Genomic DNA, 26623 nt, shown 5'->3' on the forward strand with positions numbered 1-26623 from the left:
CTCCTGGGAGTCTGTGTTTACTGGTGAATCTATTTACAGGTAGTATTATTTCAGATTATTTTTTATTTTTTTACACTTTCATTTGTTATGGAACTGTCAGGACGCACCTGTCAAGAAAAGTGTCACCAAAAGAGAGGCTGCATTCCAAATGGACTTCTGGGCCCTGGTTTAAAAGTAGTGCACTATATAGGGAATAGAGTGGCCTTTTGGGACGCAGACGAAGTGATCCTGAGGCTTTCAGATGGATCTCTCTGCATTTCCATACAGGATTTACCCCAGTGTTTTACCCAAAGGCTCAGGCTTTTCTATTTCCATCTACACGGCCGGCACCAATGTCTCACTGGGCCATGGATCCAGTGGACCTGCTCCAATATACCACGGCTAAAGGCTGTATCCAGGCACTCCGTGTTGTGCCGTGCATAAGAACAGCTCTTAGCCGTGGTATATTGGCCATATACCACACCCCCTTTACAGTCGAAAAGCAGCAAAAGTGCAGTAATAACATCATCCATAATTCATCGTTGTCATCATCCCTCTATGGCTACGGAGTGAAGCATGCACTGGCAATGGATGATGGAGCTACAGCTTTTCTGCTTCATCATAATTGTCAGGATCAAAAGAAAGTCTGTGCAGTGAAGTCATCATTAATCCACCATTGTCGCCATCTCTCTGTAACACAAAACTCTAACTGAAGTAGCACCATGGCGACTGATCAAGGCGGAAGCCTTTATGGGCTGTCTGGGCTGCTTTTGTTGCACTGTTGTTGGTGAGAGACACGTTTCTGCGGTGTGTGAGTGTGTGCGTATTAATAAAACATGGGAACAGCCAGATGAAAATCCCAGCACGGTGCCATATGCAGCGTCGTGACTCACTCACTCCTGGGACCAACTGTGCTTTGTTGGATGGTGCCCTGTGGATTAATTTATTATTAAATTCTTCAAACATTACTTTCATTTGATTAATTATTGAAAGGTAGGGTCATTGCCAAAGAAAGGGCTCTGGGGCGGGAGGGGGAACAACTCTGCACTTTGACAACAGGCAGGGCTTGATAACTTGGCCCTAGATCTGTGTATGCCATCTTGTGACAATGGCCATAGGTGATGGAAAGACCGGGGAAGAAAGATCTGGGATCAGGCTTCGTGTTAAAGTGTTCGGCATGTTTTTTTATTTAACCAGGCAAGCCAGTTCAGAACAAATTCTAATTTACAATGACGCCCTCCCCCGGCCAAACCTGGGCCAATTGTGCGCCGCCCTATGGGACTCCCAATCACGGCCGGATGTGATGAGGTCTGGATTCGAACCAGGTACTGCAGCGATGCCTTACACTGAGATGCAGTGTCTTAGACCACTGCGCCACTCGGGAGCCCACATACCTTTAACTCTGTTCTAAGGACTGTACGGTGTCTGTCTGAGTGTGTCTGAACGGAAACCAGGTAGACAATAGGGAAGCGTGACTAGCATAGCAATAACATGAGACTGGCATCCAACTGGCATCCTTGTATCCACTTGATCAAGTCGCCGTCACAAACAGGAATAGTGGGGATATGTCTCTTGATATGTTTTAACTCTGAAGTTTTTTACTTTCTTCTCTAGCAGTGAAAAAAACATTTCCCAGTTTCTAGCCTCCAGGTTTGCTTGCTGTGTACAACAGAGGATGGTAATCAACACTCCTGTGGTAACAAACTGTATACTATTTAGTTCGAGAATGAAAAAAAAAGATATATTATTTTTTTAGGCAAGAGTGCATATGAGGCCTAATCTTCAAAGTTTTGGTTTAGGATTAACAAAGCCTGACTTAATTACAAACACAGTATTACGTATTGCCCTAGCGACAGTGCCTGACTTAATATACACTATGAAAAAACAATTAAGTATGTGGGGTCCGCTTCAAATTACTGGATTTGGCTATTTCAGCCACACAAGTTTGCTGACAGGTGTATAACATCGAGCACACAGCCATTAAATCTCCATAGACAAACACTGGCAGTAGAATGGTCTTACTGAAGAGCTCAGTGTCTTTCAACGTGACACTGTCATAGGATGCCACCTTTCCAACAAGTCAGCTCGTCAAAAGTCTGGCCTACTAGAGCTGTCCCGGTCAACTGTAATGCTGTTATTGTGAAGTGGAAAAGTCTAGGAGCAACAACGGCTCAACCAAGAAGTGGTGGGCCACAAAAGCTCACAGAAATGGACCTCTGAGTGCTGAAGCACGTAGCACATAAAAACCGTCTGTCCTCAGTTGCAACACTCACTACCCAGTTCCAAACTGCCTCTGGAAGCAATGTCAGCACAATAACTGTTCGTCAGGAGCTTCATGAAATGGTTTTCCATGGCCGAGCAGCAGCACACAAGGCTAAGATCACCATGCACAATGCCAAGCGTCGGGTGGAGTGGTGTAAAGCTTGCCACCATTGGACTCTCGAGCAGTGGAAACGCCTTCTCTGGAGTGATGAATCACGCTTCACCATCTGGCAGTCCGATGGTGGATACTGGGAGAACGCTACCTGCCCGAATGCATAATGGTAACTGTAAAGTTGGGTGAAGAAGGAATAATGGTCTGGGGCTGTTTTTCATGGTTTGGGCTAGGCCCCTTAGTTGCAGTGAAGGGAAATCTTAACTCTACAGCATACAATGACATTCTAGACAATTCTGTCCTTCCAACTTTGTGGCAACAGTTTGGGGAAGGCCCTTTCCTGTTTCAGCATGACAATGCCCCTGTGCACAAAAGTCCATACACAAATGGTTTGTCGAGATCGGTGTGGAAGAACTTAACTGGCCTTCACAGAGCCCTGACCTCAACTCCATCGAACACCTTTGGGATGAATTGGAACGCCGACTTCGAGCCAGGTATAATCACTCAACATCAATGCCCGACCTCACTAATGCTGTTGTGGCTGAATGGAAGCAAGTCCCCACAGCAATGTTCCAACATCTAGTGGAAAGCCTTCCCAGAGGAACGGAGGCTGTTATAGCAGCAAACAGGGTACCAAGTCCATATTAATTTCCATGACTTTGGAATGAGATGTTCGATGACTAGGTGTTCACATACTTTTGGTCATGTAGTGTACGTCCTCCCACATGAAAAATACTACGCAATATCATGGTATAAATTCGAAAGTATTCACTGTAGTGTTTTTATGGACTGAAGTCGGCAAAAAAACTACAGACTAAAGTCTGCAAAAACAATACTGTAGTATTTAGTATAGTTTAAATAGAAAACTTGACTATACTGTAGTGAGGCTACATTCAAAATGGCCCTGTGGGCCTGGTTTAAAAGTATGAAAATATTTAGGGAATACGGTACCATTTGTTATTGCGGACTGTACTATACTGTAGTATTTACTGTAGTGTTTTTGCTGACATTACTGTAGGATTTACTATAAAGTTGTATTATCTTTGTCATAGAAGTGTAGGCTTTATCCCTGAGATAACCTACTTGAGAAATACTAAAATAGCAAATTCTCCATAACCTGTAGGTAGGTAGGTCTGGAGTCTGAACGAATAGTTCAGAGCTTCTGCTCTTTTCTATAACCTGTACGGAACACAATAGTCTATACTTGGTATGCATGTTTCTCACTTATGGGTGGCACACATTGGGATACGGGGGAGGGGAATGGGCATTGTATATGCAAATTAAATAATGTAGTATTTAAGTAACAAAGTAGTGTTTTTGTGGACATTACTGTAGTATTTACTACAGTGTGTTTTTCCCGGATAATACCGTACTATTTAGTATAATTTTCTACAGTATACTACAACATTCTATAGTAAGTACTACATATGATCGAGGGATATTATAGTGTGTCGTATAGTATTCTACAGTATACTACAGTTTACTCAATAATTCTATAGTAAATACAGTATATTTAAAGTAAACTGTAGTGTTTTTTCATGTGGCACACACAATAAAATATGCATTAGGTACTTGCATGCGTGAAGACCGTGCACTGTGTGCAACTACATGTAAATACATTAAAGTAGTTAATGTATGTGTTGTACACTTCACAAGGCCCACATCCTGCACACAACTCAGCATGGCAACACAGTTAAAAACTTATATTTTTAGATACCATGTAGCGTTTGAGAGAATACATTTAGTTGCAAAATGCCTTTTCTTTTTTTACTTTCACATTATCTATGAAATGCCAGGAAGTTTAAGGAGGTTTACATTTGAAAAAAACATAACTTTTCAATGTATGCTTATACTGTATGTGAAAGCTGCAATTCAGTATCTACATGGCAAACACATTCCCTAGCCACAGCTATTTTGAGAGTAGACTTCCACACCATAAGAGTAACCCTAGCCTCCCCTTCTCCTCCCCTATCTCCTCTCCTCTTTTCTCTCCTCTCCTCTCTCCTCCTGAGTTTCCCAGCTAACACTGTCCAGACTTCAGATTTGAGGAGGGATTGTAGAAAAAACTTGATTTTGAAATTAGTGCTGAGCTCAGCGTAACACTGTGCAGTAACTGTCTCAGTCCAGAGAGAGAGAGACAGAGAGAGACAGAGACAGACAGAGACAAAGAGAAAGAGAGACAGAGAGAGACAGAGAGAGACAGAGACAGACAGAGACAAAGAGAAAGAGAGAGAGACATAGAAAGAGAGACAGAGAGAAACAAAGAGAAAGAGAGAAAGAAAGAGAGCCAGAGAGAGGGAGAGCGAGAGAAAGAGAGAAACAGAAAGAGAAACAGAGAAGGAGAGACAGAGAGAGGGAAGAGAAAGGGAAGAGATGGAGAGAGAGAAATTAAGGAGGAAGGAAAAATAAATGGACAGAGTTTACGAGAGAGAGAAGAGAGAGAGAGAGGAGAGAGAGAGAAGAGAGAGAGAGAGAGAGAGAGAGAGAAGAGAGACAGGGAGGGGAGGGGAGGAGAGGAGAGAGAACAGAGAGAGACCTGTTCTCCCCGTTCCATGGAAACTCGGGCAGAGCGGAGAAGAAGGAAAAGGAGGAAAAAAGAGAGAAGTGAGGCTTTGGAGAGTCACTGACAACAAGGAAAATACATGTGTAATGGAGGAGGGGAGGACGGGGGGAGGGAGGGAGGGAAGGAGAAGGGAGGAAGGAGGAAGAGGAGGAAGGAAGGCAAGGAAGGAGGAAGGAAGGAAGGAAGGAAGGAAAGGAAGGCAGGAAGGAAGGAAGGAAGGAAAGGAAGGAAGGAAGGAAGGAAGGAAGAGGCCAGGACGGAGGAAGGAAGGAAGGAAGGAAGGAAGGAAGGAAGGAAGGAAGGAAGGAAGGAAGGAAGGAAGGAAGGAAGGAAGGAAGGAAGGAAGGAAGGATGGATGGAAGGAAGGAAGGAAGGAAGGAAGGATGAAAGATACAGCTAAATAGAGGGATAATAGGGTAGCAAATCTAATTGTGATAACATGATACATCCAGTGGGTTTAGTCGCATGTCTCAACACAGTGCAACACTGTTGGTCTACCATGTCACAGGAGGAGTCAAATGATTGCTGTTGCTTTTGGTTCACACAACATAATTATTATGTGCCTGAAATGTTCGACAAAAAATGTTCTGCTAAAAGGTTTCTAAATTTCTCCTCCTTTCTCCTCCTCACCTCTACCCCCCCCCCACACACACACACACTTCTACCCTACTCCCTTCCTCTCCTCTCTGTGCTAGAGTAGTCAGTAACATGAACAAGGTCACAGCTGTGATGGTTCTGTAGTGAACTCTGACCTCCTACTCAATAGTGCATGCATGCGTGCGTGGATACGTGTGTGTGTGTGTGTGTGTAGCTGTATGGCTCTGCTCTGTGTGGCTTCATGGAGTATTGAAACAGTTAATGTAATTCCCACTAGTGGAGAAGGAGCAGTAAACATGGTTGGGGGGCGTATGTAATTTGCACCGTGACATTGCCAGGGCCTTGGCTGTGAACACACGCTAACAAATTGCTGCTTAGATAAGCAAATCAACAGGGATCAGAAAATGGTTTCACTGGGGGCTCGGAGGGGCTGTGTGTGTGTGTGTGTAACACTGGATGCTCGGAGGGGCTGTGTGTGTGTGTGTAACACTGGGGGCTCGGAGGGGCTGTGTGTGTGTGTGTGTAACACTGGGGGCTTGGAGGGGCTGTGTGTGTGTGTGTGTAACACTGGATGCTCGGAGAGGCACCGAGGACACAGTGGGAGAGAAGACAGAGAGGGATTGCCTTACTGGCATGATAATATGGTGACTGTTTGAGGTAATGTAGCTTCATTTATTCATCACTATTACAATGTCATCCATATTTGGAAGTCCCTCAGTTGACAGACGAAACTCGCTCAGTAGTCAGACTAAATGCTTTCAGTTGTCAGACAGAATTCCTACTATGTCTACACGCAGTGGAAGAGAGGGCAGGAAACCCTTACGAGGATTAAAGACTCAAATCATGGCACCATGGCCTCCTCCAAAATCTGTCACACCAATAACAGAAAAATAAAATGTTATTACCTGATCGTCCGTCCCGTTGGAAGTCTACGTGGTACCACTCCCCATCGTTGACCTTCTTGTTGATGGCTCTGGTCTTGGTGGTCCCTGACCCCATGTCCAGCAGTAGATACAAGTGGCCATCCAGCATCTCGATGGCAAAGAAGTCCACCTTCAGTGTCAGGGCGCTCTTGGAATCCTTGAATTAAATCCCATCATTCTTTATTTAAAGTGCATTTAAAATCACAACACACTTTACAGTCAAACATTTTCAAAAACAATCAGGAGGCAATAAAAGAGATAAAATAACATAATAGGGAAGTCACCTTGGGAGCCTGTTTGGGCTTTCCGTGGCTGAAGAGGAGAAGCCCGCTGGGCTCTGTGGTACGGAAGTCGAAGGAGATGGAGCCCGTCTTCTTGGCGTTCCACTTGTTGAGCGTGATGAAGGACCCAGGGGTCTCAAAGGTGATGGGGTCAAGGGTCGCCACGTTCTCGCATTTAAAAGCCACAATGCCGTGAACCTTCATTTTGGCATCACCTTGTTTGGCCATCCTGGAGAGCTCGAGTCGCACGTCGTTGTTTTTATACACAACCTAGGTTGGTGCAGGGAGGAAAGGGAGGAAAGTTAAATCCATACAGTACAGGAAAGAGGAGGGAAAGGGGAGGAAAGGGGAGGAAAGTTATATCCATACAGTACAGGAAAGAGGAGGGAAAGGGGAGGAAAGGGAGGAAAGTTAAATCCATACAGTACAGGAAAGAGGAGGTAAAGGGGAGGAAAGTTACATCCATACAGTACAGGAAAGAGGAGGGAAAGGGGAGGAAAGGGGAGGACAGTTAAATCCATACAGTACAGGAAAGAAGGAGGGAAAGGGGAGGACAAGGGAGGAAAGTTAAATCCATACAGTACAGGAAAAGAGGAGGGAAAGGGAGGAAAGGGAGGAAAGTTAAATCCATACCAGTACAGGAAAGAGGAGGGAAAGGGGAGGAAAGGGAGGAAAGTTAAATCCATACAGTAGGAAAGAGGAGGAAAGGGGAGGAAAGGGAGGAAAGTTAAATCCATACAGTACAGGAAAGAGGAGGGAAAGGGGAGGAAAGGGAGGAAAGTTTAAATCCATACAGTACAGGAAAGAGGAGGGAAAGGGGAGGAAAGGGAGGAAAGTTAAATCCATACAGTACAGGAAAGAGGAGGGAAAGGGGAGAGGAAAGGGAGGAAGTTAAATCCATACAGTACAGGAAAGAGGAGGGAAAGGGGAGGAAAGGAGGAAGTTAAATCCATACAGTAACAGGAAAGGGGAGGGAAGGGAGGAAAGGGAGGAAAGTTAAATCCATACATACAGGAAAGAGGAGGGAAAGGGGAGGAAAGGGAGGAAAAGTTACATCATACAGTACAGGGAAAAGAGGAGGGACAGGGAAGGAAAGGGAGGAAAAGTTACTCCATACAGTACAGGAAAGAGGAGGGAAAAGGGGAGGAAAGGGAGGAAAGTTAATCCCATAAGGTACAGGAAAGGGGAGGAAAGGGGAGGAAAGTTAAATCCATACAGTACAGGAAAGAGGAGGGAAAGGGGAGGAAGGGGAGGAAAGTATACCATACAGTACAGGAAAGGGGAGGAAGGGGAGGAAAGTTAAATCCATACAGTACAGGAAAGAGGAGGGAAGGGGAGGAAGTTAAATCCATACAGTACAGGAAAGAGGAGGGAAAGGGAGGAAAGGGAGGAAAGTTAATCCATACAGTACAGGAAAGGAGAGAAAAGGGGAGGAAAGTTAAATCCATACAGTACAGGAAGAGGAGGGAAAGGGGAGGAAAGGGAGGAAAGTTAAATCCATACAGTACAGGAAAGGGGAGGAAAGGGGAGGAAAGTTAAATCCATACAGTACAGGAAAGAGGAGGGAAAGGGGAGGAAAGTTAAATCCATACAGACAGGAAGAGGAGGGAAGGGGAGGAAAGGGAGGAAAGTTAAATCCATACAGCACAGGAAAGAGGAGGGAAAGGGGAGGAAAGGGAGGAAAGTTTAATCCATACAGTACAGGAAAGAAGAGGGAAAGGGAGAGAAGGGAGGAAAGTTAAATCCATACAGTACAGGAAAGAAGAGGGAAAGGGGAGGAAAGGGGAGGAAAGTTAAATCCATACAGTACAGGAAAGAGGAGGGAAAGGGGAGGAAAGCTAAATCCATACAGTACAGAAGAGGAGGGAAAGGGGAGGAAAGGGAGGAAAGTTAAATCCATACAGTACAGGAAAGAGGAGGGGAAAGGGGAGGAAAGTTAAATCCATACAGTATAGGAAAGAGGAGGGAAAAGGGGAGGAAAGTTAAATCCATACAGATAGGAAAAGAGGAGGGAAAGGGGAGGAAAGGGAGGAAGTTAAATCCATACAGTACAGGAAAGAGGAGGGAAAGGGGAGGAAAGTTACATCCATACAGTACAGGAAAGGGAGGGAAAGGGGAGGAAAGGGAGGAAGTTAAATCCATACAGTACAGGAAAGAGGAGGGAAGGTGAGGAAAGGGGAGGAAGGTTATCCATACAGTACAGGAAAGAGGAGGGAAAGGGGAGGAAAGTAAATCCATACAGTACAGGAAAGCGGAGGGAAAGGGAGGAAAGGGAGGAAAGTTAAATCCATACAGTACAGGAAAGAGGAGGGAAAGGGGAGAAGTTAAATCCATAAGTATAGGAAAGAGGAGGGAAAGGGAGGAAGTTAAATCCATACAGTACAGGAAAGAGGAGGGAAGGGAGGAAAGGGGAGGAAAGTTAAATCCATACAGTACAGGAAAGAGGAGGAAAGGGGAGGAATGGAGGAAATTAAATCCATACAGTACAGGAAAGAGGAGGAAAGGGGAGGAAAGGGAGGAAAAGTTACATCCATACAGCACAGGAAAAGAGGAGGGAAAGGGGAGGAAAGGGATTAAAGTTAAATCCATACAGTACAGGAAAGAGGAGGGAAAGGGGAGGGAAGGTGAGGGAAGGTTAAATCCATACAGTACAGGAAAAGGGAGGAAAGGGGAGGGAAGGTTAAATCCATACAGTACAGGAAATGGGAGGAAAGGGGAGGGAAGGTTAAATCCATACAGTACAGGAAACGGGAGGGAAGGTTAAATCCATACGGTACAGGAAAGGGGAGGAAAGGGGAGGGAAGGTTAAATCCATACGGTACAGGAAAGGGGAGGAAAGGGGAGGGAAGGTTAAATCCATACAGTACAGGAAAGGGGAGGAAAGGGGAGGGAAGGTTAAATCCATACAGTACAGGAAAGAGGAGGAAAGGGGAGGGAAGGTTAAATCCATACAGTACAGGAAAGAGGAGGAAAGGTGAGGGAAGGTTAAATCCATACAGTACAGGAAAGAGGGTGCCATTTCGGACACAAGCAATGTTTGGAAGTGTATGACCGGAAATTGACACTTTTCTGTGAATAATGCACTACTGGCCAAAGGTAATGCACTTTAAAGTGTGCCATTTTGTGTGCACCCCCTGTTTGGGAGTGTGTGTGTATGTCAGAATTCTGTTTGCAGAACTCAAACCACCCCCTTAGCCAAGACATCACCTCAGTCCATCTACAAACACATAGCCTATTACTGTAGCTATACAATTAGCCGCTACACATTATCTCACATTAACTCACCACTGGGATAGAAAAATATAATTAAATACTCACAGAAGTAGACATTTTTTAAGTCTAAAGCAAATGTCCTGCTATTCTACACATTTTGCCATGACTTATGCCATGATAATATGATATCTGAGTGAAAGTGATTATCAAAATCAATGGGGGCCCCCTGGAGGTCAGGGCCCCTGTGGAAAAAATGACAGAGGTTTGGACCTCGGTGTCCTCATATGTAGTTACGGCCCTGGTAGGTAGGGATGTAGGTAGGTAGGGAGGTGTGTAGAGGTAGGGAGGTAAGTGTGTGGAGGTAGGTAGGTAGATAGGGAGGTGTGTGGAGGTAGTAGGTTAGATAGGGAGGTGTGTGGAGGTAGGTAGGTAGGGAGGTGGGAGGGAGGGGGGGAGGGAGGGAGGGAGGGGAGGGAGGAGAGGGAGGGAGGGAGGGAGGGAGGATGGGTGGGTGGTTGGGTGGGTTGGTGTGGAGGGGGAGGAGGGAGGGAGGGAGGGAGGGAGGGAGGGAGGGAGGGAGGAGGGAGGGAGGGAGGGAGGGAGGAGGGAGGGAGGGAGGGAGGGAGGGGAGGGAGGTGACTAAGTGTGTGTGAAGTGAGAGATGAGAGTAATGAGAGCTACAAGCTGTACACGATGCAGGTGTTGCAGTAAAAACGCTGATTAAGGCCTCAGCAGGAAACCTGATTAAATATACCCTGCTGATGATGGATGTGCCTCTCACTACCAATCCACAAACATCTAAATTCATCAGGCTCCCACCCACACACACACCCACCCACCCACCCACCCACCCACCACACACACACACACACACACACACACACACACACACACACACACACACACACACACACACACACACACACACACACACACCACACACACACACACACACACCACACACACACACCATGCCATGCATTATCAGACTACACACTGACCTCAGAGACACAATGCACTCCACAGGAGCTGACAGCAGAGCTACAGAGTCTATGTCCAAAATGCCACCTATTTCCTATGTAGTGCACTAATTTTAACAAGGGCCCATAGAGCTCTGGTCAAAAGTAATGCACTACATAGGGAATAGGGTACAGTTTGGGACGTACACCAGGACAAGAGAGAGACAGCAGCTAGCCTAAAGCTGAATCAGCACTACTTTATTAAATACCAGGCTATAATGCCATTAAGAAGGAAAAATCCACTTAACACTGATGACAAGCATCATCGTACAGTACCGTACTGCCCTGAATAAAATGTACCAATTGAACAATTGTCTCTACATGATAAGTTGTATGACGCTGTGTGTAGGTATCTGAAAATATGTGCCAAGTTTTGTGGATACTGTGGATAAGAAAGTGGATAAGAAAGTTAGGCATGTTTTTTATGGGTACTGGTCAAAAGTAGTGCACTTTGTAGGAAACAGTGTGCCATTTGGGACACATGGTAGTGTAGATGGCTCTCCTAATTGCACAGACTGCATTATCCACACATTATCTTTAAGCACCTTAGAGTCGATTAGGTTTTAGTGAGTATACACCGTTAGAAACGGGGAGAGCTGCCAAGACATGTTAGAAGAAGTGGTCATTATAACTGTGTTAATGACTTAATCTATAAGGGTTTCTGTAAATGTACAGTACCTGTCAAAAGTTTGGACACACCTACACATTCCAGGGTTTTTCTTCATTTTTACTATTTTCTACATTGTAGAATAATAGTGAAGACATCAACACTATGAAATAACACATATGGAATCATGTAGTAACCAAAAAAGTGTTAAACAAATCAAAATATATTTAATATTTGAGATTCTTCAAAGTAGCCACCCTTTGCCTTCATGAGGTAGTCACCTGGAATGCTTTACTATTAACAGGTGTGCCTTGTTAAAAGTTAATGTGTGTAATTTCTTTCCTTCTTACTGTAATATGTTTGAGCCAATCAGTTGTGTTGTGACAAGGTAGGGGTGGTATACAGAAGATAGACCTATTTGGTAAAATACCAAGTCGATATTATGGCTCGAAAAGCTCCAAAAAAGCTAAATAATAAACACTATACTTGATTACACTACACTCAACTTAAACAAAGGGGTACAGTATACAGACATCTATCTGAATTGTCTGGATACTTTTTATATTTCACTTTTTACATGTCATCTTAAATCATTTTATCTCTTTCAAGAATCAAAAACAGTTTGAAGAGTGGGGCACTGACATACAGATCATCTTATCCCTTCTAAGAAACGGTATCAATAAAAGCTTGATAAAAGGGCATTGAAAAATCTGTAACAGCGCCAGGTGCAATTTTCAAGCTGTGTTTAAAAATACGCCATGAAAATACACTCTTAGAAAAAAAGGTGCTAAGTAGAACCATTATAGGGTACTTCGGTTTGTCCCTATAGGGGAACCCTTTTTGGTTCTACCTAGAACCCTCTATGTAGGGTTCTTCATAGAACCCCTTGTATATGGTTTGACCTAGAACCCTCTATTTAGGGTTCTGCCAAGAACCCTCTGACGGGTTCTACCAAGAACCATTTTATAATCTAAAGGTTCTTCCTAGAACCCCTCTATGTAGGGTTCTTCATAGAACCCCCTGTATATGGTTTGACCTAGAACACTCTATTAAGGGATCTAACAATGACCATTTTATCATCTAAACATTCTTCCTAGAACACACTATGAACGGTTCCACCAGCCTTACTAACCTTTAAAATGTAATTATTTGTGACAATACGCCCCATCAAATTAAGTATTTGGCTATTTCAGCCATGCAATCTCCATAGACAAACATTTGCAGTAGAATGGCCTTATTGAAGAGTTCAGTGACTTTCAACGTGGCACCGTCATAGGATTCCATTTTTACAAGTGGAAGTTGGCCAAATTTCTTCCCTGCTAGAGCTGTCCCTTTGTGTAGGTGAATGCACCAATTTGTAAGTCGCTCTGGATAAGAGCGTCTGCTAAATAACTTAAATGTAAATGTAAATGTGTAGCATTAAATACACACTTTAAAACACACTTTAAAACATTATATTCTGAAATCACCCTGCAATAGATGATGCTTGGAAATATGATACAGTATATGGTTCGACTGTACAGTATGTAGAACCCTTCTTGCCTTCCAAAGAATCGTCAAAGAACCCTTTCTTCCAAAAACAGTTCTTAGGAAGTTATAGAACCCTATCCCACTGCAAAGAACCCTTTCGGAACTCTTTTTTCTAAGAGTGTAGATGAAACCTATTGGGAAGGAAACAAAACCGATTTCACAATAATCTCTTGGCAGGAGTGTTAGAGAGGGTGGGAGGGGGGAGGGAGAGCGGGAGGGTGGGAGGTGGATGATATCTCTATAGAGGAGCTGAAGGGGCGAGAGAGAGAGAGAAAATAAAGGAGAATGGTACTGCACTAATTTGTCATCAGACTGGGGCCATGACATCTAGGCTATTACAGCACTGGTGTTTTGTCATCACAACAGAATAGTACAGCGGCAGCTAGAACTGGGACCTGCAGACATATTCTGAAGCATGGCACATGAGATGGAAAGTGTGAATGTGTGACTGGTTGGTTGTGTGACTGTGTGTGTGTGCGCACTATGCCCAGGCACATGTCATCAATCAGAGTTGCTAAGGCAACTTGCTACTGCTTGATCACTGCTCATATGTCATATGTCATCATCCTGCAACCAGTGCCTACAGATCAAGGCTCATATGTCATCTTCCTGCGACCATTGCCTACAGAACAGAGGTCATATGTCATCCTGGGACCACTGCCTACAGAACAGAGCTCACATGTCATCATCCTGGGACCACTGCCAACAGAACAGAGCTCACATGTCATCATCCTCGGACCACTGCCAACAGAACAGAGCTCACATGTCATCATCCTGGGACCACTGTCTACAGCATAGGGCTCATATTTCATGAACCTCAGACAACTGCTAACACAGAGCAGAGCCAGGCTGAATTGACCTGAGTAGAGGCTTATGTTTACATGTTATCCAACAGACAAATCAAGATGCTGCAAAGAGGTTGTCACTCTGCTCAAAGGTCACAACATGGTACTATTGCCTACAGTAGGGCTATAACAAGACCTACCCACATGAAAAAGTACTATAGTGTATGCTATGCTAGGAATATTATAGTATTCACTGTAGTGTTTTTGTGGATTTGCGGAACATAGTATTTGCTGTAGTGTACTGTAGTATTTACAGTTTAATATAGTATAAATGGGTATTTCTATAAACTAGGGTAACAGTGAGTACTTCCAACGCTGGACAACTTGTTACAGCTGTTGATAAGTCATTGATAATAATCTGCAAATGTTTTTTATGTCATTGCATTAAGATATAAGGGGAAATCATAGCTATATTCAATACAATTCACAAGTTGATTTAAAACCTATGTTTAACCCTTTATCATGGTTGGTGTCTTGACGGATTTGTCCAAAATCGTGTGACATAAAACATAACATTTCTGTCCTTGCATTTATGGCAGTCTAAGTTGTCGTTATATCATATATTAAACATGAATCAGTTAAATTAGACATTGAACTTGTAAACCCTGTAAGAATCCTGGATCTAGCTCTAGGACTGTTTTTTGTATAGAGATCTCAGAAAGAAATGCAGTGTAACATTGCTTGTATTCCTTATGTTACGGGGTGCAAACAATTTACATGGGCACACACAAATACAAAATGATGTACAGTACGCAAATGCAAAATCGAATGCTTCTAACCGAAAGAGTCCCCTTACCTTGATACTTAATACCTAAATCGAAACTGTCATTAACGTGGTTCTTCAATAACTTTGCATAATACTTGTTGGATGCGCATTTGGTGTCCACCTGATTAGTTACGCCGTGTTATTTTCACACATCATCATCCAGGAAGGAATTTTCTGAAGGACAGTCAAGTGACGGACAGCATTTGTGATAGCACACGCAATACAACAACGGCCCAAGTGCTAGGAAAAAGGTGTTCGCGAGGAATGTCCAGAATATTTTGGTGTCTTATTCGTTATGCCGGCGAAGCGAGTTGTGCCTGGATCCGTGTTGGATCTAATATCCTTAGCGAATTGAATCGTTAGATTTAAAAGAGAAAGCATCAAGGTAATGAATTCATGTTTCATATGTTTTTGTGGACACAGTCAACTGTGCACAAGTGTATAGGACAGAAGCAACACCTAACGCTATTCCTATTAATTATTCTGGATATAATGACAAATAATGACATAGCCTAGTGGGCTTATTCACACTATGATCTGGTAATGATATAACATGACTAATACATTTTGTTTACCATGTTACACCTGGCATTTTAATGAACACAAGGGGCTTGAAGTAGCTTACTTGGATTTGGAGCTCAGAAATGCAAGTACTGGAATAGGCCTACCTTGAAAATCAGACATTTCCTCAATTTGGTGCTTGAAAGGTCCTTGTAATTATTGTAACCAATGTATAAGTTCTCCTGCTCCCTTATACTTATCTGTGATTTAGTTTTTGTGAGAGACGTGGCCACCTTCATTTGTTTCCCGCTGATTCAATTGAAGGGTGTTGTGCTACTCTGTTGAAGTATAACCACGTGTGGTTATTATGAGGACAACAACATCTAATGCTGGCTTCAACTTGGCTTTCCATACAAATCCTTCCATTAAAAAAGGAACCTGGTGCTTGGTCACTTTCTCATTATAAAAACAGTGATGGTGAGATTCAAATAGTGAGATTAATGCTACTGCTATTCCTGGCTTTATTATGTGTGCCTGCGTCAGCCACATAGGCTACAGAAAAATCTCCATGCATCCAATTTATTTGTCAGACAATATTCTCACATATTTTAGAATGTAATAATAATTATAATATCAATGCATTGGCACTGCCCAAGAAATCATTATTGTTGTAGTGGTAATGACCTACTTTTTGGACACTTTTTGCATGCTTTTGGGGGGAAGGGTTCTATATTAGGCCCTACATCTACAATTATATAAACTATACAATTGTATAACATTGATGTCCTTGAAAATTACAATTAAGTGCTTGAAAAAGTCCCTGAAAGTCCATGAATTTGACTTGTCAATATCTGTATGAACCCTGATTAAAGGATGTATAATCCTAGTCCTATGTTGTTGTATAGCTGGAGTTATGAGACAATTTGCATATATTCACTTTTATTCCTCTAAGTACACAGGCAGAACTGCATGAAAATCCTTTTTATTTTTGTTTCAAATCATTTTGATATGTTGATCCCAATGTCACACATTGGTGCCATTATTTATAGAAAGACCCAAATACTGTAGAAAAAAAGAGTAGTATATACTATAGTAATTACTGTAGTATGCTGTAGTATTTACTGCAGTTTTTTTGTGGACTGTAGTATTTACTGTAGTATTTACTGTAGTGTTTTTTCACATTGTAGTATGGTATACAGCAGCATTTACTGTAGTAATTTTGGGGACATTACTGTAATATTTACAAGCATATATATATATATATATATATATATATATATATATATATTTTTTTTTTTACATAGAAGTGGGGAGATTTCTCCTTGAAGAAACCTACTGAAGAAATACAAAAACAGCTCATTTTCCATACCATGTAGGTCGGTAGGTAGGTAGGACTGGTTTCTGAACAGAGTCAAGAGGTTCTGCTCTCTCTATAACTTGCAGAGAATGGGCATGGGCATGGTATATGCAAATTAAATACTGCAGTATTTACTATAGCTTACAAATGTCGTGTTTTTGCGGACTGTAGTGTTTTTGCTGACATTTCTGTAGTATTTACTACAGTGTTTTTTGTGTGGATAACGCTGTAGTATTTACTATAATATTCTACAGTACACTACAAAATGATATAGTAAGTACTACCCATTATGGGGCGGCAAGTAGCCTAGTGGTTAGAGCGTGGGACTAGTAACCAAGATCGAATCCCCGAGCTGACAAGATAAAAATCTGTCGTTCTGCCCCTGAACAACGCAGTTAACCCACTGTTCCTAGGCTATCATAGTTAAATAAATAAATGATCAAGGGATACTACAGTGCATAGTATCCTACAAGCTGTAGTATTTTTTTAACACCATAGAAATATAATCTGTGCGTCTCCAGAATTAGAAACAGAGTTGTACTTCCATTGTCACTGTGCTCACAGCTGATACCACCTGGCACACATGGGACTATACTACATACTATACTATAATAAGGCCTGTTAGTTATGTTCAACTCCAGACTTTGTATGTGCCAGTTTAACTTAAACTAAACTGGCACATACACTGTACATAGATATACAGTATAAGGCCTGGTAACAAGGAGGACTGCAGAATTAGGATGTGAGTTGATGTAACCCCACATCGATACACTTCTTTCATTTCTGCCAGACATATGTTATAAATACACACACAGTGCTTTCTGCCAGCGCCCCATTAGATGGCTTTAGGAAGAAAGGACTGGGATAAATGGGGACCCTCTCTGACTCTCTTCCACTGGGACACTTCATAGCAACTACAGGCCTTATTCATCATTGCCAACTGCCAACCCACTCCAGCCTTGATCGCAGTGCCAGAAAACCACAGAAGGTAGGATTTCTGTGGACATTTTGGCATGGAGGTGTATGAGAGTTGAATTTGGTAAACCAACAAAGTCATTGCTAATGAACTAGGTGAAGATGATTTGATCTAATAGAGGTTCCATGATGATTAGTTTATGCACTGATGTAAATGGACGCAAGTGGCATTTCGGCAACTTTTCATAGAGATTGATAGACGACTCCTAATGTATATAACTATTTTAGCATAGAGGGCAGCTACCGCTCAGCCCAGTCAAAGCTCTTCTCTATCCCAGCACTCCAATTGCGGAACAAGTCAGGACAGAGGAGTCCCTGCCCATATTCCGAAAATGTTTGAAACTCTACCTTTTTGAAGAGTATCTTAAACAACTCTCACGACGCTCCCGACGCGCCCCATTCCATTGTTAGAGCTGTCACTTGACTCTCTTGTCAATATAATAGACAATCTTGAGGGATGGCACCACAACATTGCTGATAAATGCCTTGATCTAACCCCAGAAAACCCCAAAAGACAGGAGGATTTCTGTGCCCCCATGTGACGTGGTGGACTGACAGGACTAGGTGTGCAGTCCAAATCGCACCCTTTTACCTATTCTCTTCTCTCGTCAAAAGTAATGCATTATATAGGGAATAGAGTGCCATTTGGGAAACAGCCTATCAGACTGGAAGGAGGGCACCACCGACACAGGCCTAGATGGCTCTCTTTGTCTTCTCAGTAGCTCTATTGCTGCGTCCCAAATGGCACCATATTCCCTATATCGTGTCTTACTTTTGATCAGAACCCTATGGGAATAGGGTACCATTTGGGATGCACCTCCATGTATCACCTCAGAGGCACTCCTCTAACGAAGACATGCATGCCCCTTAACGAGCTCTAGCTCCTAACGAGCTCCAAGCGCTAACGAGGTAGTGACGGAGCGTGGACATGTGGTCTACACCCTGACTGCTTATTAAGACTGTCGCCTCAGAACTTATCTGTTAGGTTCCGTGAGGACGAGATGCTCGGTTGGAGGTGAAGAGAGAAGTAGGTAAGAAATGTAGGGGGAGCAGAAGGGAAGAAATGTAGGACACCACACAAGGAACAGGAGGAGGAGGAGAGAGAGAGAGAGAGAGAGAGAGAGAGAGAGAGAGAGAGAGAGAGAGAGAGAGAGAGAGAGAGAGAGAGAGAGAGAGAGAGAGAGAGAGAGAGAGAGAGAGAATACTTATTTTGAAATTATAAGATACATGAAGGGAACCTTTTATTGCAGATTTACTTCTCGAGAGTGGACTGTATTCCTTGGTGTCTGCTGATGTTACAATGCATTTTTTGGGTCAGCATCCCCATTAAGCACCCACTGTAATATTTAGCAGAACATAACAGAATGGGAACATGGAAACACCTCCCTTTACCAGCGTGTTCCAGCATGTAGGACTACTGAATACCTTCTATTTGCTCTATATAATATATATATCATATAATATTATTGCGAAGCATCTTTTGAAACTACAGAGAACAATTGGATCTTGAATAGTCTGATCCTGATATGACAGGAACGTCTTTCTCAGCGTCTCTCTCTTTTGATTGTAGTGCATAAGTACAGTATACCATTTGTGTTCAGCAAAAGATTTTGTATCCAATTTAAAACCCCTGCTTTAGGTTCTGCAAACAGAATTGTCTTGGCAGGAGACCCCCCTCTGAGGTATGACAGTGAGGTGTACGGAATGTTGGAACGGATTGGGAACTGATTTAGAACTCTGACTTAGAACTTAATGGTTCCGCAAACAGAAGTCTCCTAGCCTCCTAAACTCCTAGCAGGATATTTCCTCTCCACCCCCTGAGGTATGTCAGTAAAGGCTATGGAGTGTTGAGTGCTGGGCTTTGTCCCAAATGGCACTCAATTCCATTTATAGTACACTCTGGTCATTAACTATTTAGGAAATAGGGTGCCATTTTGGGACGCATCCCTGGAACTGGTCATGGAAATTCACCTGGCAGAGCTGCATGAAACCTGGGGAGACTCCCACACAGAGGAGAAGGGGCTCTGGTGGGGTACAGTGGGGTGTGTGTTCGTGTGTGTGTGTGGGGGGGGGGGTCAGGATTAGGAGAACGAGGGTTTGTTTAAAGTGTCACTCCAGGATTTTGGCAATAAGGCCCGTTATCTACTTCCCTAGAGTCAGATGAACTTCTGGATACCATTTGTACAGTATGTCTTTGTGTTCAGTGTTGGAGGTAGTTTTGCGAGCCAATGCTAATTAGAGTTAGCGCAGTGACTGAAAGTCTATGAGTATCTACTAGCATGCAACAGTCCCTTAGAGATGATTAAAATAAAGAAAAGTGTGTCTGGAAGAGCAAGGGCCTGTTCAGTACTCCTTGTGTGTACCCAGTGATGTACTGTACACTCCACACTCCCTTCCCTGAGAATAGTGCACAGTGTTTGATGTGATGCCCACTCCCTAACCTGAGAGTATTGCACAGCGTTTGATATGATGCCCACTCCTCTACCCTGAGAATAAGCACAGCGTGTTGGTGTTTACCTCTTTCAGACAACCCATAAAGTTGTTGCTAACAGGTGATCCAGGCAGGTCAGCCGTGCTAGGACTCCCGCCAACATAGAAAAAGTCGTCGGAGCCTAGCATGGTGTAGTCTTCTTGAGTATACCCTGTGGTGGTCAGTATCCCATCCACGGATATAGTTACCTAGACAACAAAGCACAGGGAAAGGACACGCTATTCTCAGATAGCCTATCAGAGCTCTCAGTCCAGCGGCTTTCTGCCTCTGATATATAGTCTCTGAGTCTGTGATAATATTGTTTTTCCTCTATAGATTTTTGGTAAAGATTATAGAAACCCATTTTCATGTCTGTTTTTAATTTTTTTCTTGTTTTTTTGTTTATTTTGTCCAGTTTAGGATTAGTAGTTTGAGATGTAGACTGCTAGCCCCCCAAGGAATTGATAAAGCTAGTTAGCTAGGAAGTTAGTTAGTTGCCCCAGACTAAGTGTGTTAGTAAGTTAGCCCCTACTGCAACTCAAAAGGAATTTCAGCAGACACAAAAATGGTGTTAGTAGAATGTTATCTAGGTTAGTTTCGCTAGGGTTACATATTAGTAAAAGTTAATAAGCAGTTTGTTTTCTAATAAAAAGAAAAGAAAAGAACAGCGTGCGACTGGGTTAGATATAGAAAGCAGCAAGCGAGTAGAAGCCACAACCACAGGTTTAGCGTTTAGCGTAATACACAAAAATTAGTTTTTTCAGAAAGACAAAAGTAAGGTGTTTTTGTCTTTTCCTTTTGCATGTGAGCACACAAAAAGAAATGTTCCCCAAGATGGTGTTAGTTAATAGGTTAAGGAAAAATTGTTTTGGTCCGACACTTTGCGCTTGTGTCGGAGGTATGCAAAAGCACAGGATTGGTGGATCGTGCAAAAAAAATTAAAAGCACCAATGACAACGACAGCTGGACTGGACGAGTGGTCGGGAAGTGTGAGCATGTGCAGCGTACAGCGCAGCATTCAGAATGCATGCCATGCAGAGTGAATGGGAAATAGAACACTGGCTGAGCCAATGAGCATCAGGCCAGCCAGGCAGGAGTCAGACATGGGTCCTCCTTTGTTAACCACTGCTTGATGCAAAAGGCTCGAAACGATGCTCCTAAAAACGTGATTGGACAGGAGACAGGAAGTAAAAATAACAGGAAGTGGTGAAAACCAACCAACGGATGAAAATATAGTAAAAATAAAAAGGTCAAAACGTAAGCAGAAAGAGTACCAACCGCAGTTCCCCTTTTTTTGTTAATGACGTCTACAGTAAGAAAAGATAGAAAAGAAACACACGGCAAACCCAAACTAAGAAACAATTAGAATGATATCTACCGAACAATGTAGTTTGTTTACCATAGCGTGTCCAATGCCTGAGTGCTTTGTGGAAAAGGGGGGAGAAAGGAAATTAAAAACTGTGAACAGAATAACGATAGTTACTCAAAAAAGAGATGATGGTTAACTACCAAAAGTTAGTACATTGCTGAGTTTGTTGTTGTTGTTGTTGTTGTTGTTGTTAATAAACATTAAAAAAAGAGATTGGTTAGTAGTATGACACATTCCATGAATGACATGTTAGTTGTTGTTTTTCAAAGCATGTTAGTAACATAGAGTAAAAAAGGGCAAAATAAGTAATTTTTACAAGATAAAAAGCAGACTAAGAAAGACTAGCGAAAATGCCTCCACAAGTGGAAGTGAGCTAGCCAGCGTTGGATCGATTGGTGACTCCCTAGACCGGACTCGTAGACCGGACTGCCTGGGTAGGCATCAACAACCCCAACCCCCACCCCTCTGACACGGTATGATTGACAGACATCAAATGGTTCATAAGAGAGAATGCCTAAAGCGCATCAGTCGACCCTCTTTAACGAAAGTCCTTCAGATCGTTATTCTTTATCTTTGGATGCTTTGGGTTAATTACATAATCATTTTCATTGGACAATTTTCATGATTTTCAAGACCAGTTTTGGACCACGATTCCGACCAATCCCATCCGTTGGGATGTCGGTGGTCAGGATCTCATCTTACAGTACTGTACCTCCATTTTGGTCTTATTGATGGACTTTAGGATCACTTTACTGTAATGAAACAAAGCAAAGACCCTGACACAGAATGAGAACGAGAATGGAGATTGGATTCCCCCGTTGAGCATGCACTTTCATTATGCATTCTTAATGTTTTCACAATTAAATAAAATTTTAACATTACTGAAATCATATCAATATTTATATATATATATATTTTTTAAACTTTTTGTCAGTGTGGCGTTTCAAAACAAACAATCCACTACTATCTGAGCAGGAACACATCTAGAGAGAGCTAGTGTGTTGGTAGAATGCCGTACGAGAGATCCTCAATAAAACCAGTATGTTCTATACTTCCAACTATATGTCATAAAGCAAACTGTGTTGCTTGTAAACTGTGTTGCTTTTATTTTTCTTAATTTTGCGTTTTCTCTATTTTTTGGGGGTGTAACAGTTGAGCATGTGTTGAGCAGCCAAAGACCCAGAGGTCAACAACAAAAAGGCTGATCCTCTAAAAGTAAATACATTATGTTCATTGTGGTCACAACTACAGTATATAGAGGAATGGATGACTCAGAGATCAGCAACTCTGAACAAAGTGGTACATCCCTGGGGCCAAGCTTCCTGCCATCCAGGACCTCTATACCAGGCGGTGTCAGAGGAAGTCCCTAAAAATTGTCAAAGACTCCAGCCACCGTAGTCAGAGACTGTTCACTCTGCTACAGCACGGCAAGCGGTACCGGAGCACCAAGTCTAGGTCCAAGAGGCTTCTAAACAGCTTCTACCCTCAAGCCATAAGACTCCTGAACATCTAGTCACATGGCTACCCAGACTATTTGCATTGGCCCCATGTTTTTCATATGGTCTTTCCTCTATTGATGCCTCTGATATTCCATTATCATTTTTTTTATTTGAAAAACTATCACTGGTCTAGATATGTCCCTGCTCAAATGCAGCACCGCGTTCTTCATGTCTTACTACAGATCAAATCATTATTACGATCAATCAAAATACTTATTCCAAAATGGGTCAAATTTATTTGATTGTAATAATCAAATTCAATCAAATTGGGCTCATCTAAATTTGTGTACTACTAATTCTCCATCGCAGTCACCCATTTTACTGTTACCTGACGTAGATTCCTTGTAACTTTGACATCATGCCAATCATTGTCATTGAATTTCCCATTGACAGGCTCCACCAGAGCTTCAAAGGCCCCAGACCCCAAATTAATGACCAGCGATACAGCTCCGTTTTTCAGGGCCAGGTTGACGTAGTCTGCAGACTTCCCCGTGTGAAGCATCAGACCGTTCCTCTGTAACGTCTTGAAGGACAGGGTGATCTCGTCGCTGCTGCTCTGGATCGGGTTCAAGGACAGGTCGTAGCAGAAGAACTCGGATCCCTTGAAGGTCGCCACGTAGTCTTCCTTTCCTATAAGAGGACACAAAGATAAAGAAGGATTAAGTTTTACATAGAGGAAGGGAGGGAAGAAGAGCAACTCCTACATTCCATATAGCTCGGCCTGCTTAGCTGTCCACCTAGCTGTTCAGAAGGTATAGGAAGATTTCAAAAAGGTTAGGTTATAACAGTTCACATTCAGTTTGGACTCGACTTGGGGTGATAAGATGGGATGATATGGACATTTACAAAGACTGCTCTCCTAAGGACTGGTTGTCCTGTACAGTACTTAAATGTGTACTTATATTCGATCCTCCAATGGGCTGCATTACTGAAAACCATGAAAAACCTTGTGACCTGGTACCCATGGTGCCCCAAAAATCAACATGAAGCCTTGTCTCAAATCCTTACCTGTATCTCAGGTAGTGAGGACAAGGTAGTGTGGACAAGAAAGTGTACCAAGTTCAAGTTCACTGCGCATTTGCATTTTTTATGAATTTGCTGGAATTGTTTTACGTTCCTCAAACTCAAACATGATTAAACCAATCTGAAGGCAAGGATTCTGTTACCAGAACCAATGGTTTGGTTTATGCTTCACACGTTGAAGAGGAAACCCTTCTACTGGTACATCATAGTACAATACAATATTCTCCAATGACACATCATAGTACAATACAATATTCTCCAATGATACATCATAGTACAATATAATATTCTCCAATGATACATCCTAGTACAATACAATATTCTCCAATGATACATCATAGTACAATACAATATTCTCCAATGATACATCATAGTACAATACAAATATGTACCATTGCTGCTCAAATGTAAAACCTGAAAACCCCATAATTCCATTGGTAAAAAAGCCTTAATTGTTTACATTATCTGTCTCTACTGTGTTTGTGAATGGAAATTAAGTAATTGTATAATGGAGGAGTATGTTTTCAGGGTATTACATTGTATTTATCCAGTCTTCTCTCTATTCATTAGCCTGAGTACAATTACACTTACTACAGAATTGGATGGGAGAGGGAGGGAGAGAGAAAGAGAGACAGAGACAGAGAGAAAAGAGAGAGGGGGGTAGAAGAGACAGAGAGAGATATTTCTGTTCTTTGTCGGATTCACCAAAGCTCCATAAAATCAGTCCAATTAATTTAGCTGCTACTCATTTTCAAGCTTATAAACCCATTTGAAAGCTGGCGGTTCACGGTTATGTTTTAGCCATTTAGCCATTAACATTACATTCTCAGAGACAAGAGATGAGCTAAAAGAAGCCCCCATCCTTAGTGGACCCCAGGAAGAACCTTAGTTGTTGCCAAGGTGTCAGCTAATGGGGATCCAAATAATGTATAGTGCTCAACTCTTTGAAGGGGCAGTATTGGGGATAGCAAGCGTCAGGCAGGGGAGGGACAATGGTAGGTCAACCAATAAACAAGCTATTTAAGAAGTGATCTGGGACCAGATAACAAGCTATTAAAATAACCATCCGACAATAAACCAACCACAACACAAATGAACCACAGTATGTATATACATATTACACACATAAACTATATATACATAAGTATGTGGACACCCCTTTCAAATTATTGGATTCTATTATTTCAGCCACACCCGTTGTTGACAGATGTATAAAATCGAGCACACAGCCATGCAATCTCCATAGACAAACATTGACAGGAGAATGGCCTTACAGAAGAGCTCAGTGACTTTCAATGTGGCACCGACATAGGATTTCACCATCCCAACAAGTCAGTTTGTAAAATTTCTTCCCTGCTAGAGCTGCCCCGGTCAACTGTAAGTGCTGTAATTGTGAAGTGGAAACGTCTAGGAACAACAAAGGCTCAGCAACAAAGTGGTAGGCCACACTAGCTCACAGAACGGGACTGCCAAGTGCTGAAGCACATGTCGCATAAAAATCTTCTGTCCTCGGTTGCAGCACTCACTACCGAGTTCCAAACTGCCTCTGGAAGCAACATCAGCAGAAGAACTCTTCGTCGGGAGCTTCATGAAATGGGTTTCCATGGCCGAGCAGCCGCACATAAGCCTAACATCACCATGCGCAATGCCAGGTGTCGGCTGGTGTGTAATGTAATGAAATGTAAAGCTCGGACTCTGGAGTAGTGGAAATGTGTTCTGTGGAGTGATTACGCTTCACCATTTGGCAGTCTGAAGGACAAATCTGGGTTTTGCAGATGCCAGGAGAACTCTACCTGCTCGAATGCATAGCGCCTACTGTAAAGTTTGGTGGAGGAGGAATACTGGTCTGGAGCTGGTTTTCATGGTTCGGGCTAGGCCCCTTAGATCCAGGGAGGGAAATCTTAACGACACAGCATACAATGACAATCTAGATAATTCTGTGCTTCCAAGTTTGTAGCAACAGTTTGGGGAAGGCCATTTTCTGTTTCAGGATGAAAATGCCCCCATGCACAAGGTGAGGCCCATACAGAAGTGTTTTGTCAAGATCCGTGTTGAAGAACATGACTGGCCTGCACAGAGCCCTGACTTCAACCCCACTGAAGACCTTTGGGATGAATTGGAACGCCGACTGCGAGCCAGGTCTAATCGGCCTAATGTCTAATCAGTGCCGACCTCAGTAATGCTCTTGTGGCTGAATGGAAAAAAGTCCCCGCAGCAATGTTCCAACATCTAGTGGAAAGTCTTCCCAGAAGACTGGATGCTTTTATAGTAACAAGGGGCGGACCAACTCAATATTGATGTCCATGATTTTGGAATGAGACGTTTGACAAGCAGGTGTCCACATACTTTTGGTCATGTAGTGTATATTACACAGGTGCCCGCACACAAATACATAGGCTACAGACAGACAGACACACTCACCCGCACACCCGCTCACCTGCCCGCACATAAAGTGTCTCTCCGGAGCAATTTGTCAGGTTATCAATCCCTCTTTAAAGGTACTATACTACTATATTATACGGCACCTCTGAGAACACTGCAAGTGGCCGTAATTCAGCCTGACTGGATCACCTCTCCTCTGCTCTCTCTTTAAGCCTCTCTCTACCCCTGAGCCTCCATCCTCCATCAGTATGAGTGAGTGACAGTTGTCCTCCCCACACCCACCCACCTGCATAGACACACACACACACACACACAAACACACACACACACACACACACACACACACACAC

At 42.8% G+C, this 26623-nt stretch overlaps 1 protein-coding gene across 1 annotated transcript in view; it reads right to left on the reverse strand.

Moving 5' to 3' along the window:
- The window catches only part of LOC111968067 (neurexin-1a-like), a 594370-nt gene that overhangs the window by 384442 nt on the left and 183305 nt on the right, over positions 1 to 26623 (reverse strand). The window contains 5 exon segments of the mRNA XM_070444976.1: positions 6419 to 6593; positions 6721 to 6987; positions 20048 to 20209; positions 21400 to 21423; positions 23197 to 23498. Coding sequence (XP_070301077.1) covers positions 6419 to 6593; positions 6721 to 6987; positions 20048 to 20209; positions 21400 to 21423; positions 23197 to 23498 — 930 coding nt within the window.

This window comes from Salvelinus sp. IW2-2015, linkage group LG8 (assembly GCF_002910315.2).
Source record: "Salvelinus sp. IW2-2015 linkage group LG8, ASM291031v2, whole genome shotgun sequence".
Taxonomy (NCBI): domain Eukaryota; kingdom Metazoa; phylum Chordata; class Actinopteri; order Salmoniformes; family Salmonidae; genus Salvelinus; species Salvelinus sp. IW2-2015.